Source organism: Akebia trifoliata, chromosome 3 (assembly GCF_017979445.1).
Source record: "Akebia trifoliata isolate Shusen 1 chromosome 3, ASM1797944v1, whole genome shotgun sequence".
NCBI lineage: Eukaryota > Viridiplantae > Streptophyta > Magnoliopsida > Ranunculales > Lardizabalaceae > Akebia > Akebia trifoliata.
The window spans coordinates 44,081,525-44,104,483 of NC_141377.1; the positions used below are offsets into that span (position 1 = coordinate 44,081,525).

Genomic DNA, 22,959 nt, shown 5'->3' on the forward strand with positions numbered 1-22,959 from the left:
TTCTTGTTCATAAGTAAAATCTATGTTTCCTGCTTGAATGAATAATATTATTTAAATCCATAAGGCCACATTGGGCCACTCATCTGTCAAAGGAGGAGAAAATAGAAATATAAAAGTGGTAGTTGGGTCTCTCAACATGGATATGTGAATCCGTATGAAAATATTTTTGCTCATAGAAATCCGGGATCAACCAATGGCATGTATCCACGTGTATTGAATGGCACCTCTAATTTACAATATACCCTTATTAGTTGCAAAACTACCCTTGTATGCTTGACGTGATAAGCTTTGAGGAGTCTGTGAGCCAAAAACCACTCTAATTCTCAGACGACAATAATGAAGTATAAGATAATATTATTTAACGTATCCAACGAGATGTAATTCAGTTTGATTTGGGCTAATCCAAATCAACCCAAAACAAAAAATCAAACTACACCCGCCCCGAGAGAAAATTAGAAATCAACATGATGAGCTCGAAATTCTCAACCCAAACCCATCATGGGTGATTGAGAAATTGTGCAATCTAAATTGATCTGACTTATGAATTTGTATGATTTTTGAGATATGGGTATCAACTTTTTTACTCTCAATTTTAAATTGATCTGTTCTATTTATTTACTTCACATCCTCAAATCGGAGAACACCTTTTTTTTATGAGAAACAATGACACGTGATACACGCAATAACATTTATTGGAAAAAATTTATTTATAGGGATTCAATCATGGATTTGTCTTTATTGAGATTACTTTCATTATCAGACCTTTTCAAATTTTAATTTTTACGATCTTTTATTTTTAGATAGGACCAAGAAGATGTGGTCCCTTTGGGTTTTGGTTTTCTAATTTTCTCCTTTAAAATGATTACAACCTTTATACACCAAAAAAAAAAAAAAAAAAAAAAATTTCTTGTGCCATCTATTAGAGTATGTGTGGAATATAATATGGTAAATTAGATACACTTGAATCATAAAAGATTAGTGTTTTAGACATCCTTTAAACTGTGTTTTTCCGTCAAAAGATTGCATCCAAGGCAAGATGCGCTGTTCATAAAAAACAGCAGAATTCCTCTTCCCCACCTTAATAAACTTCTATTTTTTTCTCTAGAAAAGGGATTTTATTTCATTTTTTTCAAATTGTATTGCAAAGTTGTTTCTCTCTCTTCTTTGACCGTTCATTCCACATGAATGAATTAATTCTATTTTTTTTTTCTAGTAATCAAGATTTTGGACATGTGATTCTGAGAGAATTTTGTATAGAGTCAATCTAGTCGGACTAATTTAATAAGATTTCAAATCTTGCTAAGGGTGGTGAGCTCACATACTTGTAGAGGACGAAATTCTAAGAACTTTGAAAAAAAAATTTAATTAATTTTTTACAGTTGAATTTTAATTTTAAGTTTTGGGAGTTTAGTAGTCATTTATTTTGAATACATTGGATCAAATTAAAAAAGTATTGTTTTTTTTAAAAAAAAAGAAAAATTGAATCTGATTTTTTCATGAAATCTACAAGGCAGTTAGGCAGATTTCCAATGAGGTAATCCATGTGGGCCCAACAAAATGGATTACTAAGAGGGCTTGTGAATTTAGAATTTAGAGCCAAATTATGGTGAGAATTTTTATAGTTTTACAAATAATTTTTTTATAGTTGTTTTACTAATAATTAGAAAAAGAACAGTGCTTAAATATGACAAATTTGATGGCTACATTTTTATGCCAAATTAGTCTTGTGTTATAATTTCTGACTTTACCATGTAATCTGATTTTCTACCTCATAATTTTCGAAAAAGAATTTAGTATTTGAAGTTCCTTCATATTATTCATGTGTTCATATTGTATTAAGATTTTATTTTGAGATTAATTTTAATATCAAATTTGAATTTAAAATATTTACTACATCAAAATAGACTTGCACCAACTTCAAACAAACAATATGCAAACTAAACCCATATTAGCATTAACGTCTAAGAAACAACATGGAAGCTAATCTGACTCAGGATATATAACACGATCTTTGTCATGGCCAAAGGGTTTGGTACTCATGTTAGAGATACTTATCTCAAGAATAAATTTCAACCGTTGAATTTTTTTAGGCGTCTGGTATCATGTGTTTTCTCATGAGTCACTTGAACTCAACCCTTTAAAAAATCAGTATTCTCAATTTACTCTGAAGAATGACTCATGAAAAAACACATGATCCCAACCTTTAAGTGCAAAATCCAATGATTGAGATTTATGAGTATCTTGATAACACAAATCTCGGAGATACTTATCCCAATGATTATGTTTTTTTTTTTCTTCGCGAGTCATTCTTATGAGTCAAAGGATCCTGGCCCTTTTCAATTAAGATTTCGTGTCCAAAACCATCAAACACTATAATTTTCTTTTTGAAATATTTTACAATGAAAATCATTTTTGTTGGAAATTTAATAGAGTTGGATAATATTGTTTTTATGAGGATATTAAAGTTGAACAATAATAGTATTCAAGCTCTTTCTCTAACATCAAGGGATATAGTAATAGTGGCTTTAAATAGTTTTGATACATGGATCCAATAATGCAGCAAATATAGAGGGTTTTCCGTCATTTAAATTATCATGAATCAAATTGATTAACACGTGTCATCAATACAAGAAGAAATAGGTCTCACTTGACTTTATATAGAATAATATAAAATCCGTACATCATAACTTTCAACTTTCAAGTACATCAGGAACGCTCGACTGATGTATGTCATAGATGACGTAAGTAATAAAGAGAAAATTTCTATCCGCAGACCCTTTGCCCACGAATTTAAATTTAAATTTAAAATTTTAAAAAGAGTCATGAGATCACATGAATTATCATATTGGAAATCCAACACCACAACCTTCAAAATTTCATTAAAAAATTCATGGTTAAAAAAGAATAATTCAAAAAATAATATTTTTCTAATTTGATCCAAAATTTTAAAAATTGACAGTTACCAAATATTCAAATTTAAAATTAAAATTCAACGGTGAAAAATAATTATTTTTTTTAAATTCATGAAATTTTATCCTCTACAACACTGGAATTGGATCATGTTTTTCAATGCTACAAGTTGATTTAATCAAGGAATTTCGATTTTTTTCCACTTTACCGGGGAGAGAGATTTTCTCTCTAATGCATACATCATCTGCAACATATGTGAGTTGGGTTGTGAGCAAGTTTGTTTGCAGCATTGTGAGCTAAAAATCACTCCCTCATAGCAGTTTAGGACGGTTCGTTCGCGTGCTAATTCTACTAAAATATTAAAATGGTTCAAAAAGTCAGTCACTTTAAACGAAGCATAATCATGTCAAATATCTTGTGTACATAAAGACATAGTTTAGTTGGAATTGGAGGATGGTTGTGAATTTGGGGCCCACGACGACTCACTAAGCTGATCCGAGATCATTATTCATGAAAAACATGTTTTGATACATTAAAGTCATGGGGTTAGGGGGCCGACGTGGGATATTCTTGGTATTTAGCATATCTCGCAGTTTTCCGATCTCGTACAACACATGTTGGATTGGGACTCCTTCAGTTTTTAATCCTTGGTAAACCATCATTTTCATTTTTATTAGTCTCACTATTATAGACGACTTTGTTATTAGCCACAAAACAAATACCACATGAAAAAACTTTTCGAGCCGGCTGAGTCCATTAATCCATGGTTTGAACATGTTTAATGAAGGAAGACTTACAACTTCAATTAGAAGCAAAGCACTATTTTGATATAAATTAAAAATCTTAAAAATAAAAAAAGAAAACCTAGAAGAATGTGGATGAAAGATAACAAAAGTATATAAGAGTTTAATTTCTGTAATGAAGACTTGATTTAACTGATTCTGAAAATTTTGGGATAAGACTTCTTAGTTATTATACATTATACTCAGTCTACTTTTTGCAAAGTGAGAGGATGATGGCAAATGTAATCTCAAGGAGAGTGTTATAATAGGATGAAAATGAGTTCTACTCTAGTAATTAATATATTGACTTTGTTAGGCTGTCCGTCCTATGTGTCTTTACGCACATGTACATGACTGTAGTAATATATCGAACTTCAATAACGTTGAGCCTAATTCTCTATTATTGGGATCTTTTCTGCTGATTCTAAATTATCAAATGCAACCATTTTCGAAGGAACTTCTAGGGTCATCGCACAGCACACGACTCTCTTTATCATCACAGCCTCCTTCCACTCTAAAGGATGGACTTTTTGTAACATATGACATGGCCAGCAACGTAAGAGAGACTCTCTCTTTATCATCACAGCCTACTTCCACTCTAAAGGATGGACTTTTTGTAACATATGACATGACCAGCAACGTAAGAGAACGACATATCTGGTTTTATACATGACACGCCACGTGATAGTACATCATCATCATTGCTACGTGACAATGTGACTAGACTTAGACATGAATGAATTCCACATGCTACATTGCATAATTATTCATTTTTTTTTACCTATGTGGTTATATAAAGTAGGAAAGTAGGGGTAGCAATCTTAGCACCTACTAACATGACTTGAAAATGACACGAAACTAATGTGTTTGGAATGTCAACCCATCTAATACAAATTATTAAATGGGTGGGGTTTGAGTCGGGAAACTTTCAAAATACCCTTATAACACAACCTGACCCATTGCCACCACTAATATAATATAAGGTCACATAATTATTAAATGGGTTTGAGTTGGGGAAATTATTATATATATATAAAATATTATTATTGAATCACAATTTTTGGCAAAATGCATATTACTGAGTCACTAAGTGAATTTAACCGAAGAGATGTCTTCATGTAACCCAGTAAGCACCCCATGAAGGAATAAATTACTTTCAAACAAGTCTAGAATTCTCAAATAGAACAAGCTTTACCAAATTGGAGGTAGGGTACACCAATTTAGGGTCGGCTAAACAGATCCTACTCCTTCAAAAATCATTCTACATCAGAAATAACATAATTTGGTCTATAGGAAACAATGCTTGCATATTCAGTCAGAAAACTCTTTTTTTTAACGTTAAATCGCACCCATTCAGCCAATAGGTCATATCAAAATGCAACACAATCAATAAATTCACAATGTATGTAAATCGATCTGAAATTAGAATTGATCAAAGAAAACCCATTTCACAGCAACCCACCTCCCAATTATGATCCTACTTTTTTATGAACACACCCTCTCCCAGAAAGCTAATGTCAGTAGGAACCGTCAGTGTACCTTGTTCCTCGTCCGGAAGCGACCACATAATTACAGTATCAGTCTCACGATCATTTGAAGTTATATCAATCCTTGGCCATTGCTGTCCATGTTGGAGTCATTGACACCATTCTATAAAGATAAAGTGGCAAGTCCATTTAGAATCACATAGGGAAAACAAGTATCGAAGTAGAGATCAATAGTTAACAAGCAAGAAAACACTACCTGTTCATTAATTGGGTTGGCAGGAATATCAAGTTTTGTCCTTGAAACATGAGCAAGATCATTGGGAATTCCCTGCAGGTCCCAAAAATTAGATGAGGGAACTCTTGAATCGCCCCACAAACTGTGTGCTACCAAGGAGGACTCTAGAGCACTCTGCAAGGGTATCAAAATTCTTAAAAACCGTGGAGATTATTTAATCGGACCAAAAGTAAGTTACATAGCAATCAAGGTTTCACAATCGAGATATTAAGACAAATAAAATTGTTCATGGTTAGTTTGAATCAAATAACTCGAGTTCAATAGGTGAATCTGCCCCCAACAAATGGTATGGGTCAATATTAAACTACTCCCTCCATTCCTATCGCAAAATATATCACTCCTGATGCCATGGATAGAATGTTGAACCAAATAGAGCCAGCACAGCCACTTTTTTGGTTCAATTATTCGGTTTTCAGTACATTGGTTCAAACAGGCACAGAGACTTCATACCTGCTCATCGAGGTCAACAGAAGGATTCTCGACTCCAACAGGTGAAGGCCTGGTAAGATCTTCAAGAGTTTCCTGCAAATCCAAACCCACAAATCAGAGGAGAAGCCACACATCAAACTAATAAGTGAAAGATTATACGACTCATTCATTTTGAAATCAACTTAAAGTAGATATTATTCAATGTATTTGAGAAATCTTGCGATTTTCAAAAGATCGCCAACAAGAAATGATAAATTACAAGCTGTAAGACTCTGCAACTGTTACATATATAACAGCATGCAACATGTTTTCTCATCCAACTGTGAAAGGAAATTCTAACGAGCCAGAGATTAGAGCATTATCACAAGACTGAATGTTTGCAGATCCTTTGTAGGTAGGCTCCTCCAATTCCACCTATTGAACCTAGGGAATGGAGAGGCCTCACCCACTTTTCAAAACTTCTATCATGATAACTATGTGACAATGGCACAAAAACTATCACTGTCTAATCACGTTCAAGAACTTCATGCGTGTGCATCATCATCAAATTATTATCCCAAAATAAGCATATATTACACAACAATATTTTAGTTATATAGAGATGACAGCTTGGTGAGGTGAAGCCGGTCTGTGTTAAGACTACATACCTAGTTTCAAAACCACTACCCTAATTGAAACCTAATCAACATAAAATATATTTTACTTATATTAAATTAGAAGATTTTTAAATGAAAATAAAGAAAGAAATAATTATATTTCTATATGATATAAAGCCATCCCAAAACTTACTACTTGAAAAGAAATTAGTTCTTATACAAAGGAGGCATCCAAAAATTGGATCCTAAGGACAGAGACAATAAACCTTTCCTCTAGGTGCTAGACAAGTTGGAAAGCCAATTGAAGCATATTGATCTTTACATGCGCACGGGGGCGGGGTGGGGGACGTTAATCAAAGAAAGCCTACTTGCACAACTCCACCTACAAAGGAGTCATCGGTTCAAAGCCTAAATGTGGACGCCTGGTTAGTTAATGGAGGTTTAGAGGCGGGGTTACTTAGTCGTTCAAAAAGCAAACAGAGGAGGTGTAACAGAAGAGAGGAAGCGAGGATCTGGAAAGAGATGGTGGTGGGACATCCCTAAGTTTATGTCATAGGTGGAAAAGAGAGTTCATTAGCGAGTGGAATGGATGTAAAACAAATTTTGAGCAGTGTCTTATAATGAAAATAAAATTTTAAAAAAGGTCTAGATAATTCCTGGCGAGGTTTTAGAGTACTATAAATAGGTAACGTTTCTGGGAGGTCTACGGTTGTTGGATAAGCACCATGAGGACCAGTCCAGACCAGACCATCTATTTTATCCCACCAAGATTATAGAATAGACGGCTCCTCTTTTGTAACTAAGCTCAAAGAGTTGATCAAAGCTTTAAAAATACTAATAGGGAGTAGAACAACTATTCTTCACAACTGTTTGTCGTTCTCTTGAGTAAGTTGTTGATGTTGAGTGTCAGTGTTATCCGCCTCTGCTCTCGCGTGTCATGTATAGTGCCTCAGTTCGACCCATGACCCTCTTATATTCATAGTTGTGCCTTCCCCATCAGATCGGTCTTTTGGGGTAAATGGTTGTCAACAGTTGAATACCTTGGAGAGCTGATAGAAACATTGAGGAGAGTTGATATGGGCTAAATAAGATGATTAGCTCTAGTTTCACTAAAGCAATACACGTGGGGAGGCTAGGTCCGTCACACTAAGGTCTATAATGGAGCATTGATGGTGTAGATAAGATCCTTGCTCACGTAACATAATAGTTCTTAAAAGGTGATAGACTCCAACCTAAGCCAATTCAAAGTCCATTTGCTCTTTATGGGTTTAAAGAATCATGGAAAATGAACAAAACTAGAAGGGTTGTGGGTAGAGAGAGAGAAGGGTACAAAAAAGAGAGGGGGGATAGGGTATATCACTAAATCATCAAGCACCAGCTGGCAACACCGAGTCATATAGAACTCGAGGCTTGCAACAAAACTTGCTACTAAATCAAATTCCCAAGAACCATCGATACCAGAAACACCCAAACTTACTAAGGGGCACCAAAAAATAAACTTGGTTGGTAGAATCTGAGAGAAGGCCAACCAACAATAAAGATCTAAAAATAAAGCCCCATGCAGCATACCAAGAGTGCAAATATCAGGATCTGGTTCTTGAGACTTAAAACCAAATGAAAATTCATCAAAGTTGGAATGAATGCATTTGTTGTTGTTTCTAACACACCATACCTGCTCAAGCGGACAAGGAGAATGACTCCCAAACTCCAAAGGTAAGTGCTTCATGTCTTCCAGACTACCCTGCAGGTCCCATAAATCATGTGAGACGAGCCATAGGTCATAGAAGTAGTAGTTAAAACTTTATTCACCAAATTTTAAATATAAGCCAAGAACAGGTGATTGCTAAACTCATCCACCCTCCAAAATATTCAATTCATTGACAATGCTAATAAAAAGGTATTCAGTAGAGATCTCTTTTTTTATATGCCAGTAAAAACATCTTTAACAGGAGGTCCAAAATGACAGTTTCAGGTGACCTGCTACATAAGACAGTTACAATAAAAAGCCTAACTTGCCACTCAATATTGAAATCATCAATATGATGGAATCAAACCCCAAACCTGCTCATCTTGGTTGACAGAAGGATTTTTGCTTCCCAAAGTTTCCTGCATATCCTACAGATCAAGTGCGGAAAGTAAATAAAACATACAAAAAGGCATCTCTCTTTTCTCATTCTTCATTAACGAACAATATACATAAAACTTCACCATATATCATTGGGAGATGATGATGATGATTTCATTGGGAGATGATGATGATGATTTCAGTTATTCGTTAGGCTCGCATGAATTTCATGTTGGCACTACAGAAAACTTCACTATATACATATCTGTAATTGCTGATCTTAAAAAAAAAAAACCTGCTCCTCCTTGGCAGAGAGATTTTCAGCCTCCATAGTTAGAGCTTTGGTATCACCTGGAGTTTCCTGAGGATCCCATAACCAACAAAACAGAAATACCATGAGCCGGAGTTCTTGTTATGGAATTATAAATATAAAAAAAGGGGGTGGGGGAGAGGGGGCAAAAGAGAGCTGAACCCAAAAAATTATGGCAAAGAGCATGCTTGACTATTTATAAAAAATTATAAAAAATAGCTTAAGGCTTGCCAAAACTCAATAATGGAGGAAAATATTACTGTCGTTCTCAGAATCCATACCGGCTCATTTTGATCAAAAGAAATATTCCTTCCACTCTTAGTGAGATGTCTCAATGTTCCCTGCAAATCCAATAGATCGGTGAGAATACTTGGTTCCACAAGAAACAAAAAGAAATAGTACTACTATTTATCAAAAAAAAAAAGAAATAGTACTACTATATCCAAGTCTCATTATCCAAACATTTAGAGACTAAGACTCGCCAACCATGAAAGAAAGCTACATTACAAGGAACCAGAGAGTTCCCCAAAGAAGAAATATTTGATCATAGGAGGGCAAATATTTACATATCTAAAAAATTTTAGAGAGAGATGATGCAAACAGGTGAACCGAGGCTCTTGATCTTGGGTTAGTAGATACCGAGAAATTTTCTTTTTGGGCTACACTTCCAAATAGACCCATCCTTTGTATCAAACTAACCAATACCCGTCACTCAAGTACCACCTAAATAGGGAACAGAGCTGTCTCAACACTCTTGAAACCACTAGAATACCAATATTCATATAGTCGAACAAATTGACCTTAAGAATCACGCCACCCAACTATAGGGGTTTTAAGATATTGAACTCTATCAGTAGATCCAACCTTCAACAATACACTCTTAAAAACCGTCACATAGGTTTGTTGTGCTTTTCCAAAAACACACACGCCCATTTGAGGATTACTGCATCATCCCAGTTCGGTTACCCTCATGTGCTCTAGCAACCCATCAAGAACTTGTGTTTAATTATTATTATTATTTTTTTGATCGATACTTGTGTTTAATTATTCACATCCAGTTGTATGCGTTGATTTGGTTATTGCCGCTTCATGGACCAATGACTATTTTATATGGGATAAGGGAGCTATTTCACATTAGCGCACTCAATGTAATTTCCGTATGCCATCTTAAAGAGACTATCCTCATAACAGTCTTCGAGATGACATGATGAGTCATTTCTCCCAGAATTCATATTTTTCAAAAACCTTCTGTCAATATGGGTTCTGTTTTCTCTTAATCAATATTAACGAGTCCCATTTTTGAAGAATTGCTGTTTGGGTCTACAAATGAGCTTGAAGAATGAAATGAAAAATCGAATTCAAGCTGTGGAGGTAACACCATGATTAAAGGAGAGATGTTCCATTCTGATGCATGTGTGAGGGCATGTGTATGCATGTGTGCCCGCATGTGTTGGAGCGTGTTTCAATTTTGTGTTTTAAGAAATAACAAAAGGTGCTTTGCACAAAAATGACTCCCTGAAGCTCTTGACTGTTGCCTTTCACTCCCCCACACAAGAAAGCATTCCCACTTCTCAAAATTAAGATTTGGTTTAATGCAGCAAACACTCAATAAATTGCATTTCCATTGTACTCAACAATATCCAATTATTTCATGAACTAAAATGTTATTAACATATGCATGCCTGGTGTGCAAGAATAGACTTTTCAAATCAACAGTAGTGAAGCCAAACATCAAGTAGTCATTTATCACTCCATACCAACCTTGTTTGCCCACATTAACCCACATGCATTGCATAGAGACCCTGGACCAGCTGGCCCACGACGCATTGCTGGAGTGGACTTTTCACCAATGCCACAATGCTGACACTTGCGCTCACTACAAAAGACAAGAAAAAACATGACAATGTTGGAATCTGATTTTTAGAGGGAGAAGAATTTCACAAAACTAAATTCATAATAAGATCAGATCATCTGCTGATATTAGTAATACCCACAAACTGAAATTTTTGGCTATAACTCACACAATTTCCGGACGAGGAGTACTATCATCTTGAGGGTAGCTCTGTGAAGGACCCTTAATTGAAGAAGCCGGTGACCCCTCATCATTGTTCTCTCTTAACGATGCAAACTGACCATTCTTACGGTGCACTCTACTGATGAAAATAAATTAAGAAGCAAAAATGATAGCCCATTCTTCCAGAAAGGATGGTAAGTAGAAAAACAGTTTAAGATAAATTGACTAGTAATAGAGATTAAGATTTTCCTTAATTGATCACCAATCAAGAGTTAAAAAGTACAAAGGTAATAAATTTTACCTTTTATTTATTTATTTATTTTTAAACTCCAACAGAAGGTAACAGAAAATATCATTTGAAAGAGACCTGTGAAACTGATCAATGATCAATCCTCCTACCATCTCTTCAATCCATCCAAAATATTTTAAGAACACCCAACCCATACCATTATCTCTAGAGATCAAGGGTCTCATAATCAAATCCATTGTAGAGGATAATCTTCTTTTTTTTTCCCTAATGATAAGGGTTGTACTCCGCCAAACCCACTCATATAGATCAAGGGTCTGAGTGTGTGACCACATAAAGGTTGATCATTGTTTGATCAAGCGTTGATTGCTTCTCCATCAAATCCTTCCACTGTCTCTGTCTCAAAAACTCAATCCTCTCACCAAAAACCCTAACTCAAATAATAATGATAATAAAAATCAAAAGCACCACAACCCATTCAACAATTCACTCTTGATGACTGATTAAATTCAGCGAGAAGCGAACATTGAATCCAGTAGTTTGATTGTATCGTTTCCACGAAAAATGAATTTGGTCCAAGCAGAAAAGCAGAACACTGAGTGGGAAAGAGATGGGCTTCATAGCATTCTGTTCTCTGTAAACAGATTTTTCTAAATAAATAAAAACACCATAGGGAACCGACAAAGGCAATTGATTCTCTTCTTTGCCACTTGGAAAACTTACAATGGAAGCAGGTCTGGCTAAAATCCTCAAGAACGAAATAGTTTTCCTCAAAAAATGTAAATAATCATCAAAATATTGTCAACTATTTATGGTTTAAAAGAAAATTATGAAGATAGGTAAATAAGACGTGGCAGGAGAATAACAAGACGAAGAAGAAAAATATAAAATTCCTTAAAATATGTCGAAACCGACACAAATACCAAACGGATAAGCATGCATGAGTGAAAAACAAACAATGCAGTCAAGCAATGAACAGGACATCCAAAAAAATTTAGAAATGTTCTAAATCCAAGAGTTGTGTGGACAGATCAGAGGTTGAAAATCAGATTTTATTTGGTTTTTCTGGACCTCAATATCAGGCCCAAAATTCCATAAAAACCAGGAAATTTTCTAAATCCAGGCCCATTCTACTTTCAACCCATTATAGACAACTGTCCATCAAAAGCCAAATAAACCCCTCTATCAAAGCCTAGTTGATGTAGTTCTAGATATTAAAAAAAAAAGGAACTAGTTCTCTCATTTAAAACCAGACAAGTAATACCCATTAAATGGCTCCAAAAAGTGAAGCCACCACTTTGAAAATCATATTTTCCAATTTTTTCATGTAATCTTAGATAATCAGTTATCGCAGTCGCAAGAGCATCCACGCACAACAAGTGGTTCTTCATAAACCTTTCTTACTTTTTAAATTAAAATGATGGATAAAAGCCCTATCTTATGCAATACAAGCTATAGTTCCACAATTCTTATAAAGCCAGAAAAAGGTTACGGACATCCACTATGTAGATTCCCTTGCAATCACAATATTTACATAGGATGCCACTAAAGAATAAGATAGTAAATTCATTAAACACGTGAAGTCTTGCTCCATGAGAAGTCATATTACCGGAAATCATATGGCATAAGTAACAAGACATTTAATAAGGCATTATCATATCAGGAAAAAAAAAATTTTGATATTGAATAAACGAATATCTCCCCTAGATGGAAGAAGATCCTCTTTGAAAAGCAGTTTGGTTCCATCTGCTAGAGCTTGAAGAATTCCCAAAGGACCGGCGTATTCAGGTCCAATACGTTGTTGTACCCCTGCGGATATTTGTCTTTCTAACCACACAATTACTAGTACCCCTATTATGATTCCCAATACAGGAGTAAAAATAGGGACAAGCAACCATATGAGCCCATAGACCTCTTTTAAGGATTCCGATCTGAAAAAAGAATTGATAGCTTGTGCTTCTGTCGTATCAATTATCATTTCAACGATCAACTTCTCCCATAATGATATTAGCCAATTTCATTCACTTAACTGGCTGAAGAAGAATTTGACAGAACCTGGTGTATGGATTTTTCAACCCTAGGGAAAAATACTATGATCTCCTATCAAAAATTCCCAACTACCCTTTTGGGTCTTCCACTCTCACATAAAGGTCTTGTTTCGATAATTCAAAAGTGATCAAGGTTTTTTACTAATGAATCGGTATTCAAAATCATTCCATTCGGGATCCCTTGCTCTATTGAAGCACCGGACTTCTAAATTCTCATAAGGTCCCCCAGAAATTCCTTCCAAAGCTTGTTGAATGATTTTTACGAATTCCATCATTTCATTAATTTGAAATAACAAGCTAATGAATCTCCTCCTTTTTTCCATTGGACTTCCCAATCAAATTTGTCGTAACACTCATAATGAGCACTTTCTAAAGATCACATTAAATTCTCAAAGCTCATAGCATTAGTCCTAATAAACTCCAATTTATTGCTTCCTCCCCCAATAATGCACACTTGTTCAATTTATTCCAAAAAAATAGGATTTCACATACTGAGCTTTTGATTTTGAATAGCCCTTTATAAAAAAATAATTGCAGACATCCAAGCATTTATCTATCTACCGTGAGGTAGATTAGATCAGCAGGTACTCCTCCCATACAAAAATAATTATGCACCATTCACATACCTAGGTGGCAGCTTCGAATAGATCATATATCAATTCTCTATCTCTGATAATATAAAAAGAACGAGTTTGCACACAGATATCCACCATAACAAATGAGAAGCTATACTACTCAGTTCCAACATAATAACTCTGATATAGTGAGCTTTGTTAGGTACTTGAATATTTCCCAATTTTTTTGGAGCATTTACCACTATTGCCTCTATAAACATGGTCGCTAAATAATCCCAATAGGTTACACAAGACAAATATTGTACAGTTGTCTGATTTTCTGCAATTTTTTCCATTCCTCAACGTAAATAACTCAATATGGGTTCACAGTCAATAACATCTTCACCATCTAGAGTAACAATGAGTTGAATAACACCATCTATTGATGGGTGCTAAGAACTCATATTGATTATCATGAGGTCTTTGCTTGTAGCTGGTGCAGTCATATGTTTCATCCCGATTCATTATTCCATGAATTGTTGAAAATGAAATGAAGTTCATCTAAATTCAAAATCTAATAAATATAACATACATAAAATGAATCCTCAAATTAACCTAACGAGCTTTTGGCTCCCGAATAGCCGACTGCCCAATTAATTCTTTAAAACGTACTCTATTTTTCTTTAACAAATATGTCAGCAGCCATCGCAGAATGTTTCGTAGAATTCTTTTGAGATAAATGGTCTGTTTTGTTCAATTCCAAATGTGAAGCAAGTCTCTGCATCTTATTGGCAAAATTGAATAAAGGTAGAGGACAACAAGACAAAATCAAAGCTAATTGAAGATCAAGCAATCCCATCTAAAAACAAAATCTTCAAAATAACTAACCCCTAAACTCCGACAAAAATGACGTTCACCCAAACAAACAAGCCTCGACATTTAGAACCAAAGCTACAAGATCTTCCTCCTTACTCTAAAAAATTATTCCGCTTGTCTCCTTCCCAAGAGAAGAATTTCACAATAAAACATCCCTCTTTTTATTTCCTTTTTTATAAGTTTTATTGAGAAAAAACAAAGACGTAGCAAAGAGTAAAACCTTGACGATTGAGGAAACAAGTGAAGGAAATCATGGAGAATCGGAGAAAAAAACTCTAGAAATACGATCTCTTGCTAATAAATAATAATAAGGTCCCATTTAAAACTAGATCTTCAATGAACAGGCCCTCACATTCTTTGAATTAACTAACCACTTTTTTAAAAGAACCCTAACGAAAGGATCTTCTTCCCTTCCTCCATATGTCAATGCCAAATATGCACAACATAGAGGCTTTTCTTCCCTATCATGCACTTTGTATTTTTACGAATTTGTTTAGTTTTGTGTTATTTAAATCGTAACTAATCCAATAAATAGTCAAACATTCAAACTAGTCAGATCAATTATACATGTAACACATGGATGAATACCTACAGACAAATGAGGATGTCTATCATGCGCATTGTATTTTTACAAATTTTTTTAATTTTGTGTTATTTAAATCGTAACTAATCCAATAAATAGTCAAACATTCAAACTGGTCAGATCAATGATACATGTAACACATTGTTATTGTCTATCATAACAGCATCATGTGACATTAGCCAAGTTACATTTTCATTTTTTATCAGTAAATTACCCTTGGTAATTTTACATTGTAACATACTTTAAAACATAGAACATGTTAGTTTCATCCAATGAAGCCTTTTGATTTGCTAAGTAGTTTTGGGTTGCGTTACCTATAAGAGTGGATTACTTGTCAGAAGAAAAAAAAGAATCCATCTTACCACTGTGCAGCCTCTTTGCGGCTATTATACCGAACTTTTTTGTCGAAGGATCGCTCTTTTCGCTTTTCACGGAATTTGACCACAGAAGCAATTCTTCGCGGATGATTTGAGCGTCGTTGTGTACCACCCACACCCTAGAGAAAATAGCAATCATGTCACAAAAACTCATACATAAAAAAAACAGTTAGAAAAAAAAAATGTATTGTTGAAGGCATACCCTGTTATTCTGATGGAAAGGTACATCAACAGTTGGCAAAGCACTAGGTATCTCTAGCCCTCCCAAAAGCAATAGCACTGCATGCACCTGTTGGACACACATCTCAACAAAGATAAGCATTTATTCGATAATGAAATATACCCACAACTGACGCACAGAGAAAATTGGTCCACCAATATGAGATTTCACTACACTCAAAACACTTTAAGGCCTTGCTCAGTACACTGAGTCCCTACAAATCACTGCAAATGCAAATTTACAGAAAATTGCAATCTTTGGCAATCATTGAGTGTCACCTTGTGATGATGTTGATGGGCATTGAGAGAGATAAAGAGTGTGATTGTGGTGATGATGGATGTTGAAAAAGAAGAGGGTAGAATTGGCAGCCGTTTAGACACGAAGACAATGAGGGTGAAGGTGGTGGGAATTGAAAGAGTGAAGGGCCAATGATCGCGGTGGCCATAAAGAGAGATAAGTGGGTGAATGTGGTGGTGATGAGTGTTGAGAAAGAACATGAAGGTGGTGGCAGCCCTAGAGAAAGGGGAAGGGCATTGATAACAGTGGTAGTTGCAGTTGAGAAAGAGCAGGGCGGTGATAATGGTGGGGCTGAAAGAAAGACCAAAGTTTTCATCCATTTACAGTCATGTTTTTAGCTACAAATTTTTGAAAGTGAGTAGGTGCTAACTTACTAAGTTGATTAAAGTCTGTGAGTGTTGATGACACCACGGCCTGGTTTCAAAACCCGTCTTCACCAACTAATTACTGATCACTAATCTTGCTTGCCTAGCCAAAAATAATAATAATAATGATAATGACAGCAAATTTTGGCCCCAATTTGTGTTAAAAATGTTGACCCAAATGCAACTGTTTGCAGTGATTGATGTTCGAGCTAATGTAACAAAGCACCTAAATGCTAGAATCCCCATTAATGTGTTTGTCTATGGAAATATGCAGCAATTTGCTATCACACACAGCAGGATACATGTGAAACTAAGGATTTTTTTATGATGCAGAGTATCCCTTTTGGAATGGGACTAGTCCCTACAGTCGCACACCACGACTCCACGAAAGTTTCCCAATATGTAACAGGGTAAATCAGGATGTCGCCTAGTTTCGAAACACATGACTAGAGGGAGCAAACCCATCGCTAGTTTTACCGCTGAGCCAACCCCCTAGGGATGAGAAACTGTGGAAATTCAATGATACGATGCACTAACTAGATAATAAGTCAACGAACAAAAAAACTAGATATTAAGTCTTATGTGAAATTTGATCCATTTCAATACAAGTACTAACTAGAAACTTGGTCATTGAAAAAGATGACAAATCGATGATCACAGACATGCAAGCATCATCACCATCAATAGGCAATAGTCCTATATTTTAAAATTCTTGATTTTTACACTTGATAAGCCAATCTCTCGACAGGTAACACACTAAACTTTTACTATGTAATTCTTATATCTTAAGCATCATTTGCAATAATAAATTATCACTGCACCTGCATAAGATATGAGCAGACAAGGTCTCCAACAGTTCTTACTCGATGTTTTGAATGCTTTGTTTACAAACAAAGCTCTACTACACCAAGCTTCACCCCACCATTAATAAGCTAAAAGAAAACATAAATAAATTTTAAAAGAAAAAAGCACCACCATTCCTCAACCTAGAAAAGATGCAAGTACTATTAACTTCTAATATTGTATAATATATCAGAAAAAACATTGTAATCTTGTATACATCTCCTTCCCTCCATTAATAAATGGAATAGATGAAACAATAGGGAAGGCGCATACAAATCTTCCACAGGAATTCCCAAAAAAGATCATCTACTCGCTACCAAAAACATCATCTCTTGAACTCTCCTTCCCCTAACACTTCACTTACACATCCATCCCCTTACATTTCTTGACATCAAGGGAAAGGGTCACCAAGTTTCTTTTATCCAAAACTGTCAAATCCATATCCTTCCCAACAAGTAGAGAATGTTAGCAAATCCTCTCCTACAGACCTTCAAGCAATAATTGGAATCCTAATTACAATCTAGCATACAGAGGAATACTCATGACAAATAATAGAAAACAAAAAATTGATCAGTTCACCCATTTTTTCCATGGCAATTATCATTCAAACATGAAATGTCTCAAGCTGCCTACATCCCTATTCACAACAAAATGGTCTAACCAATTGGTCACATTTACAAAATTACCCTTATCAAAGTTAGACTTTCCATTAACCATTCCAACACTCCAGTCAAACACCAAAACATGTCGGTAGAAGTTTCTTTAATTATTTCTGGGTAGGAATGGTGGGTTGGATTTAATTGGAGGAGGTGGATAAGGATTTGTGTCCTGACCGCATCCTTTTTTCAAATTTTGGTTAATAGTTCTCCAAATGATTTCTTGAAAAAAAGCTCCAAGAATTTGAGACAAGGCAATACCCTCTATCATTTTCTATTGGTAGTGGAAGTTGTTACAAAATGATCAACAAGGAAGTGGATGTGGCTCTGTTTCCAAGATTCAACGCTATGGAGTAAGGTCCTTCCATATCCCACTTGTAATTCCCAGATAACAACAATTATCATTATGGATGCCTCGAGGGAATAGATAGTTCAGTTCAATATTATTAGATGTCTCCAACTTGTATATAGTATGTAGGTAAACTTGACAGAAAGACCAGTGCTTAGACTCAGTGAGGTAGAGAATTAGGAGTTTTGCAATATGTTTAGGTAGCAAAATAGAAAAGCTGCACTCATCCAGTCTTCCAGTAGAAGCCCCAAATAGGCTGAAACATGAAAAAAGAACTAGTGTGTGAAGGGGTGTAATTGTGCAAAGGAAGTTAGCAAACTGGAACAAGACTTTAACTCTTCTAAACGGGAGAAAATAAAGTTGATCAAAGAGAACTTTGTTAGGCGTACTAGTCTATTTTCTTTGCATGTCATGGCCCAGCAGTTTGAGGAGTGTATAAGGGGTTTCTTGTGGGATGACAGAGAAATTCACACAAGTGTCATCTCGTAGAGTGGCTAAAGGTACGTTCGCAAAAAAGGTGGGTTGATAGGGGATCAAATACTTTGAAGATATGAATGTATCTACTCAATAAATGGCTTGAAGGTATAGGGAGGAAAGAGAGAGCTAAAGGAAGAAATTATTGTCACCAACTTTGATCCTAGAGACAATGGGTGGCTCTTGAACCCTACTAAGACATCGGAGGCTCCAAGTTTTAGTGAAAAATATCAAACCTACAGGTCTGCTTTAATCGAGGTATTTTGTTTCAAACTTGTGGGATTTTTCTTAAATTTTGGGAGGACTTATAGTGTAGTAAGTCAGAGATGTGATTGGAATTTCCTTCCATTTATGATATTACCAAAAGTGGAAGAGCATAGATCAATCAATGACTAGTGAAACAACAATAGGAGGTCTCGTGTAACCCTAATCTGAGAAAGAAATTCTAAATGATTGGGAGATTGATATCATGGCTGCTATACTTGAGAAAGTTAGAGTTGTACCATTCAAACAAATCCAGATGTGAGGATATCGAGACAGTTCTCGAGTGAGACGAATCCAGATAGGTCATTTCATAGTCAGCTAACTAGATCTACTCATGATCCTTTTTCCAGCTAAGTTCCTTGAGGATATTCAATCGATCCAATGTAAAGTTCATTAATTGGATTGCCCTGTTGGATAAGATCCTAACCAGGAACCGTATAAAAACTGATGGCTTTCAAATCCCCAACATGTGTGAGATGTACAGAGGATTGGAATAAATGGTTGATCTTCTATATTGTTCCGTTTTTGGAAGGAGGTTTCGCCAACATTTTGTAAAATTATTTGGGATTTCTTCGACGATTCCTAAGTCCATCAAGGAGATTCTCGTGTGTTGGTATGCCAATATTTCTTTCCAAGAAGGAAATTCTGGTGGCATCGTCTCCCATTCATTATTTCTTGTTCGAGTTGGAAAGAAGAAAAAAAATAGGCATCTTTGGATTCAAGGGTCTTGAGGTTTAGGTATTTGCAGTATAAGTGGTTATCCATTGTAGGGGATTTTACAGGTTGCCAGTTTACGAATTTGACTTCAGATGGGAGACCTAGAAGTGTCTATCATTGTACTTTCTACTCTCCAGCTTAATGAAGCTCTCTCTCACTAACCTTTCCCCTGGATTATTGCTTTTTTTTCGCCTTTCTTTACTATAACTCCTATTGACCGATATAGAAGAAAATATCCATAAGCACCATCAGATAGGCAACATCTCATTTACAGTTAAACCCTTAAACCCTTTCCACAACTTAGGCTTCGGTGACGATAAAACGACATTCGGCATAATGTATAATGAAACTAGACCCCAGCAAAGATGGTAATAAAAGAGTATCGGCGTTCAATAAAATTATATACATACCTATATTTATATTAAAAAAAATTGCCAAGATTGGATAAAAAGATGTCAAAAACTTAAATAGACCTTTGACAACCAATTGATGATAATAAGCTTTAAATAACCCTGGGACTCAAGAATACATGGTCAAATGTCATTAGAAAGCCTATAAAACTGCATGCGAACATAACAGGATCAAATTCAAAATATGTGGTACCTTTCTACATCTACGAGCGTCAAACAAAATTTTGCGAATTGAATCTAACAATTTACTCCAAATTTACAATCCATAAATTATTTTCCAATTCAAATAACAATGCCTCGCAATTAAATACATAAAAAAGCAATTAAATAGAACTTCAAAAAACCAAACCTTCTCAGGTGTGACAGCATGAAAAACGTAAACTTCGCCTTCAAACGAGACTGTAAGCTCACTAGTCCGAGATGCCAAAACTATACTTTGCTCTCCAGAGTTCTCTGAATTCGAATGGATGTCTTTAACATCATCCATCATCGTCTCACCACCTCCATCGAATTCATCATTTTCGTATCCTCCATCATCTTCATCGATCTGGATCGGTATATGGTTGTAATCTTCATGTTCGTCAAAGCTACGAGATTGCAGTGGCTGTCGATTACCAGCGGCCATTATATCACACAATAGAATTCTCTCGACAGAAACAAAACCCTAACCCTAATAAGTTCATAACCTGTTTCATCATCGCAGAAACGCTTAAAACATGTTAGAATTCTTAAAAACCTAACCCTAGATTGAAACACACAAAGATGATGATGAAGAAGAAGAAGAAGAAGAACGTTTCAAAAATACCTAAAATGGCAAAAAAATTGCAGATTATGCCACTGAGTTTCCCTGAAGAGAGACAGTAAAATATTTTATTCTGGGACTTGGAGATTCCAAGTAAAAGCAGATGTTTAACTTCAATCGGCCCAAATGAAGTATACTTGTTATAAAAGGGAGATATACAACAAGGAACAATTAGAAAGTTGTATGTGTCGGGGGACTGTCGGTCTCCTATATGGTATTTTGAAGGCATGTGGGGCCCACCAACATTGTTCTGGAGCCCAGTACCGCCGTTTTATAAAGATCGGACGGTTGATGTTAACGCTAGAATTTTATCGGACTATCATTGTTAGGGTTTTCTAGGATTTGAAAGAGATGGGAGAGAGTTTCCAGATTTAGGGAAATTGGAAAAGTGGGCCTTAAAAAGGGTGGTGGATACTTGTCATGTGGGTAAGGTCGAAAGGGACATTTTTTGGAAAATAAAAGATTATGTGCCAAAGACTTTTTACAAATATATCATGTGTATAACCCAAGGTTTTGATATCGATGACTCGACGAAACGAATGTTCTTTTTCTTTTTCTTTTTTGATACATAAATCAAAAAGAAGAAAAGAATTAATTAGCGTCTCGTTATGGCAACGAGACCTAAATGAAAACTTGGTATAACTTTATTTAATAATCCTCGTTACTAGGAAAATTAGATGGATCAAGCTCAATAAACCTTGGTATAAGTTGGCCCTTTGAGATCATGGGGCCATCTTATCATAAATATTTCAATTTATGAAAGGGTGGAAAATACTGAAGTAACATTAAAATGTCCATCGATTCTCACATCACTGATGCTTTCATCGAGATATGAGTGGAAAACATCTATGGTTATATGTGCACCTCCACATCAACAATGCTCAATCGATGTATGTTTCAATGTTACTCCAACATGACTCTTATAAATATAATGGTCAAGTCACTAAAATGCTACAACAAAAATATCCCCATCGATCATTGTCCAGATGTCCTGATAAAAAGAAACGTGTTGGACTAACATTAAAATTGACATTGATTCTCACATTGCTGATCTGGAGGCACACACATAACCTTAGATGCTTTTCACTTACATCTCACATCTCAATGAAAAGCATCTATGGTTCCATACATACATCCACGTCAACAATGTGAGAATCAATGTCAATTTTAATGTTACTTCAGCATTTTCCTAATAAAACAGGTTTTTTTATGTACATTTGGAAGTAAAGTTTTGATGCAAGTTGCATGTATAGATTTTAGTTAGTACTTTGAACTCATATTCCATATATATATATATATATAGAGAGAGAGAGAGAGAGAGAGAGAGAGAATCTTGAGATTTAATCGACAAAAAGAACTTTTTTGTTATCTTTCTTTTCCCACCTCCCTTAGCAACTTATCTACATATCTAATTGTTGCAAAATATTGAAACATCCCACCGAAGGCACTTGTCTAACAAAATGTCAATAGTATTCTATTCGAATTGAACTTCTAAAATAAATTACCATAATCTTACTTCAATAGAGAAAAGAGAATAGAAAACCTTGTTATACAAAATTAGAAAACTTCTTCTTGCATTTTGAAACCTTTGAAGCTCGTGATAAATAGAAAGATACAGCTACAATCATCCTTTGATTCAATTGGAAGGGAAAACCTTTGGTGCAAGTTGCATGTTTGGATCTAAGTTGGTATTTTGTATTTGTATCTTAAATGTAGATAGTCTAAGATTTAAGAATATTTAGATTTTTAGAAGCAACAAATTGCAACAAAATCTTATCGAGTGTATTCAAACATCTTACTAAAGTCAATTATTTCTTTGAAACCTAAACCAAAAATCAAATTATAACTCAAAGAGATATATAATGATATCAATTCATGTCATAGAAAATCAAATTTCACGATTTTTTAGGCTTTGGAATCATTCGAAACTCTGATCAAATAGAAAGGGAAGGCTACAATCACTCTATACTTCCATTAAAAGAGAAAGCA

The 22,959-nt window shown here is 35.2% G+C and overlaps 1 protein-coding gene across 3 annotated transcripts; it reads right to left on the reverse strand.

Moving 5' to 3' along the window:
* Nucleotides 1-5,002: 5,002 nt before the first annotated feature.
* On the reverse strand, nt 5,003-21,130 carry LOC147407214 (uncharacterized). Of its 3 annotated transcripts, none has more exons than XM_086435660.1 (13): nt 20,974-21,130; nt 20,518-20,854; nt 15,776-15,862; nt 15,559-15,692; nt 10,896-11,027; nt 10,636-10,750; nt 9,156-9,215; nt 8,860-8,925; nt 8,561-8,614; nt 8,172-8,240; nt 5,925-5,996; nt 5,436-5,507; nt 5,003-5,342 (listed from the first exon to the last, which is right to left on the reverse strand). In XM_086435660.1, exons 2-13 carry the CDS (start codon nt 20,791-20,793, stop codon nt 5,292-5,294), a joined length of 1,188 nt encoding a protein of 395 aa, XP_086291786.1. In that variant the 5' UTR covers nt 20,794-20,854; nt 20,974-21,130; the 3' UTR covers nt 5,003-5,291. The 3 variants fall into 3 exon arrangements, with proteins under 3 accessions (XP_086291786.1, XP_086291783.1, XP_086291785.1); XM_086435657.1 differs by having other exon boundaries at nt 5,436-5,588; XM_086435659.1 differs by lacking the exon at nt 20,974-21,130 and having other exon boundaries at nt 5,436-5,588; nt 20,518-20,931.
* Between the last annotated feature and the right edge of the window lie 1,829 nt (nt 21,131-22,959).

Coding starts and splice junctions, on each gene's coding strand:
- LOC147407214 (XM_086435657.1), bottom strand. CDS start 20,793: ATGGCCGCTGGTAATCGACAGCCACTGCAATCTCGTAGCTTTGACGAA. Junction 15,863..20,517: donor ATGCTGTCACACCTGAGAAG/GTTTGGTTTTTT, acceptor TGTGTCCAACAG/GTGCATGCAGTGCTATTGCT. Junction 9,216..10,635: donor GGTTAATGTGGGCAAACAAG/GTTGGTATGGAG, acceptor TTGGATTTGCAG/GGAACATTGAGACATCTCAC.